The sequence below is a fragment of the Pseudoliparis swirei genome, chromosome 9, assembly GCF_029220125.1.
Source record: "Pseudoliparis swirei isolate HS2019 ecotype Mariana Trench chromosome 9, NWPU_hadal_v1, whole genome shotgun sequence".
Lineage (NCBI taxonomy): Eukaryota > Metazoa > Chordata > Actinopteri > Perciformes > Liparidae > Pseudoliparis > Pseudoliparis swirei.
In genome coordinates this window covers 26,090,312-26,094,736 of record NC_079396.1, presented here as the reverse complement: position 1 = coordinate 26,094,736, position 4,425 = coordinate 26,090,312, and the positions used below count along the sequence as shown (strand labels likewise).

Here is a 4,425-nt window from a genome sequence, read left to right as displayed (position 1 = left end):
CTGCAGCGGGCACGGCACAGCGCCACCTGCTGGGCAAACGCACGCTCTTTACCCCGACTGGCCCCGCCCACTCCAGCACGCTCTTTACCCCGACTGGCCCCGCCCACTCCAGCACGCTCTTTACCCCGACTGGCCCCGCCCACTCCAGCACGCTCTTTACCCCGACTGGCCCCGCCCACTCCAGCACGCTCTTTACCCCGACTGGCCCCGCCCACTCCAGCACGCTCTTTACCCTGACTGGTCCCGCCTTCTCCAGCACGCACTGACGACGTCGCCACGTAGAGGAGGGCGAAGAAGACCGCAAATCCCATGATGCACTGGGGGCAGCAGAGAGGAGGCGTTGGTTGGACTTCCTGTCGAAGGTCAGAGGAAGAGATTCACATCGACAGCTGCGTGGAAACACACAGGAAGTGATGTCATCAGCTGCTGGAAATACACAGGAAGTGATGTCATCAGGTGAGTTTGTGGGGGGCGTTTATGAATGGAGACAAAAACAAACAATATTCTGTGAAAGTGTTTTTGTATAAATGAATATAAAATATTTATTCGCTCTCTCTTTCTCTCTAATATATATATATATAATATATATATAGTATGTACACTACCGTTCAAAAGTTTGGGATCACTTAGAAAGTCTTTATTTTTCAAAGAAAAGCATTGTTTTTTTCAATGAAGATAACATTAAATCAATCAGAAATACACTCTATACATTGTTAATGTGGTAAATGACTATTCTAGGTGGAAATGTCTGGTTTCTAATGAAATATCTCCATAGGTGTATAGAGGCCCATTTCCATCAACTATCACTCCAGTGTTCTAATGGTACATTGTGTTTGCTAATCGCCTAAGAAGACTAATGTCTGATTAGAAAACCCTTGTGCAATTATGCTAGCACAGCTGAAAACAGTTATGCTGGAGATATAAGCTATACAACTGGCCTTCCTTTGAGCTAGTTGATTATCTGGAGCATCACATTTGTGGGTTCGATAAGACTCTCAAAATGGCCAGAAAAAAATAACTTTCCTGTGAAACTCGCCAGTCTATTCTTGTTCTTAGAAATGAAGGCTATTCCATGCGAGAAATTGCAAAGAAACTGAAAATGTCCTACAGCTTGTGTACTACTCCCTTCAGAGAACAGCACAAACGGGCTCTAACCAGAGCAGAAAGAGACGTGGGAGGCCCCGGTGCACAACTCAGCAAGAAGACAAGTACATTAGAGTCTCTAGTTTGAGAAATAGACGCCTCACAGGTCCTCAACTGGCAGCTTCTTTAAATGGTACCCGCAAAACGCCAGTGTCAACGTCGACAGTGAAGAGGCGACTCGGGATGCTGGCCTTCTAGGCAGAGTGGCAAAGAAAAAGCCATATCTGAGACTGGCCAATAAAAGAAAAGATTGGTATGGGCAAAAGAACACAGGCATTGGACAGAGGAAGATTGGAAAAAGGTGTTCTGGACAGATGAATCCAAGTTTGAGGTGTTTGGATCACACAGAAGAACATTTGTGAGACGAGAACAGGTGAAAAGATGCTGGAAGAGTGCCTGACACCATCTGTCAAGCATGGTGGAGGTCATGTGATGGTCTGGGGCTGCTTTGGTGCTGGTAAAGTGGGAGATTTGTACCAGGTCAAAGGGATTTTAAATAAGGAAGGCTATCACTCCATTTTGCAACGCCATGCCATACCCTGTGGGCAGCGCTTGATTGGAGCCAATGTCCTCCTCCAACAGGACAATGACCCAAAGCACACCTCCACATTGTGCAAGAACTATTGAGGGAAGAAGCAGGCAGCTGGTCTGCTGTCTGTAATGGAGTGGCCAGCACAGTCACCAGATCTCAACCATTGAGCTGTTGTGGGAGCAGCTTGACCGTATGGTCCGCAAGAAGTGCCCATCAAGCCAATCCAACTTGTGGAGGTGCTTCAGGAAGCGTGGGGTGACATTTCAACAGATTACCTCAACAAATTAACAGCTAGAATGCCAAAGGTCTGCAATGCTGTAATTGCTGCAAAAGGAGCATTCTTTGACGAAAGCAAAGTTTGAAGAAAAAAATTAATACTTCAAATACAAATCATTATTTCTAACCTTGTCAATGTCTTGACTATATTTTCTATACATTTTGCAACTCATTTGATAAATAAAAGTGTGAGTTTTCATGGAAAACACGAAATTGTCTGGGTGATCCCAAACTTTTGAACGGTAGTGTATATATTTACAGTATATATATATCTTATATATTAAATATTTCTATTATATACTGTATATATAATATGTATAATATATATACATATTATATACATAATATATATATCATGCACGTGAGGAATTGGTTCCTCTTCATGTTCGTCTTCTCATTCTTTTATGATCAATAACTAGAATCATGATGAGAGACACACGTCCTACTATCCCACTGACCCTGAACGCAGCACAGAGACCAAACACCCTTCTAGTTAACAGACTGGAGGTTTTGTCCCTCCTTCTCTCCTCCTCTGCTCCTCCGCCTCCTTTTCTCCTCTTCCTTCTCCGCCTCCTCTCCTCTTCCTCCTACTACTCCTGCTCCTCCTCCTTCAACTCTTCTTCCTCCTGCTCCTCCTCCTCTTCTTTCTACTCCTCCTTTCCTCATCCTACTCCTCCTCTTCCTGCTCCTCTTCCTCCTCCTTCCTCCTCCTGAGCAGATGGATTATTGATGATGTGATATTAATAATTTAACGAGCTGTGAGCGCCTCGTTAAGTGTCCTACTGAAGAGGCTGTGATTGGAGGAGAGCTGGTTAATGAACTCTGAGCGGTCACACACACACACACACACACACACACACACACACACACACACACACACACACACACACACACACACACACACACACACACACACACACGCACACACACACACACAGTACTCGGGTCTCTTTCTGCAGATTAATAATCCTTCTCTCTAAATTCCGCTTGCGGTTAGCGCTGCGCTCTGATTGGCTGCTGCTCCTTCCTGGTTCAGACTCGTCACCCGGTGAGGAGACGTTACGTAAAGAGCGCTTGTTGCCATGGAAACACATGTGAAACAAACTCCTCTGACCCACTTTTATTATATTTAGAATATTTATATAAATATTCTAAATATAATAAACTCAAATGAACTCATACTGCTGAGGAGACAAGGAGAGGAGACAAGGAAAGAAAACAAGAGAGGAAACAAAGAGAGGAGACAAGGAAAGAAAACAAGAGAGGAAACAAAGAGAGGAGACAAGGAAAGAAAACAAGGGGAGGAGACAAGGAGAGGTAACCAGAGGAGACAAGTAAATACAACAAGGGGATGATACAAGGAGAGGAAACAAGGAGAGGAGAAAAGAGAGGAAACAAGAGGAGGAGACAAGAGAGGAAATAAGAGGAGGAGACAAGGAGAGGTAACCACAGAGGAGACAGGAGGTAACAAGGGGAGGATACAATCGAAAGAGACAAGGAGAGAAGACAAGAGAGGAGGAGACACAAAGAGGAAACAAGGAGAGCAAAGAAGGGGAGGATACAAGGAGAGTAGGCAAAAGAGGAGACACTAAAAGTAAACAAGAGGAGGAGACAAGGGGAGGAAACTAGAGGAGGAGACAGAAGTCGACAACTGGCCCAGAGACAAACGAGTTTCTGCTCGTGAGATCCGGCGCTAACTTTCCCCTCCGCTTCCAGTGTGTATGCTAAGCTAAGCTCACTAGGTTCCGCCTGTATACTGGGGTCAGTGTATCGTGATGTAACTTATTAACATATTTAAATAGTGACTGTTTGTCTTCATGACGGTAATAAACTCAATCATCTCAAAATAATTCAACAAACACAGCGAGTTTGATCTCATCTAAAACCTGCCGGATGATGCGTTCAGGGACAGTCGTATAGTTGGCTGTTCATATTACTAACAGCCGCTCACAGAGACCTGGGAGGGATTTAAAACTTGCGGTTGTTAACATAATCGGTATTATTATGATAGTTATTAATAATAATGATAATAATAATTATTATTATTATCATTATAGTCTCCATGAGTCCCGCGCGGTCCGGTCTGCAGGAAGACAGACGCCCATGTTCTCACCTTGCTGCTCCGCCTGCAGAGTCTCCGGTAGAGTCTCCGATAGAGCCCGGTCGAGTCCGGTAGAGGGGAACGGATCCGGTACAAAGCGCGACGGTCTGTGGTTTCTCGGGTTCGGTGGACCCAGATAAGTCCCGCTGCCGCCGCTTTTATCTAAAGCCCCCCCCCCCCCCCCCCACGTCCTCTGTCAGGGCCACAGACTCCGGATCAGCCAATGCGCTTCATAGGCCACAGAGAGCGGACCAATCAGAGCTCGGATGCTGCACAGAGGTGAAGGAGGAGGAGGAGGGGAGGGGAGGGGGGACACTAACATGACGTAATGCTCCAGATTCACCTAATGACTTTGTGTGAGTATGCGTTTCTC

The 4,425-nt window shown here is 45.6% G+C and overlaps 1 protein-coding gene across 4 annotated transcripts in view; it reads right to left on the bottom strand.

Annotated features, from left to right (window-relative positions):
- Window positions 1-4,166, bottom strand: part of si:ch211-180f4.1 (uncharacterized protein LOC100144405 homolog) — a 10,641-nt gene extending 6,475 nt beyond the window's left edge. The window contains exons 1-3 of one of the 4 annotated variants that reach the window (XM_056422180.1): window positions 4,065-4,166; window positions 233-426; window positions 1-29 (exon numbers count right to left, since the gene is read on the bottom strand). The exon at window positions 1-29 is cut by the window's left edge and continues 120 nt beyond it. In XM_056422180.1, the coding sequence (XP_056278155.1) occupies window positions 1-29; window positions 233-311 (108 nt within the window). In that variant the 5' untranslated portion in view covers window positions 312-426; window positions 4,065-4,166. The remainder of the gene's footprint in view (window positions 30-232; window positions 427-4,064) is intronic. The other 3 variants (XM_056422183.1, XM_056422181.1, XM_056422182.1) reach the window with 3 other exon arrangements.
- Between the last annotated feature and the right edge of the window lie 259 nt (window positions 4,167-4,425).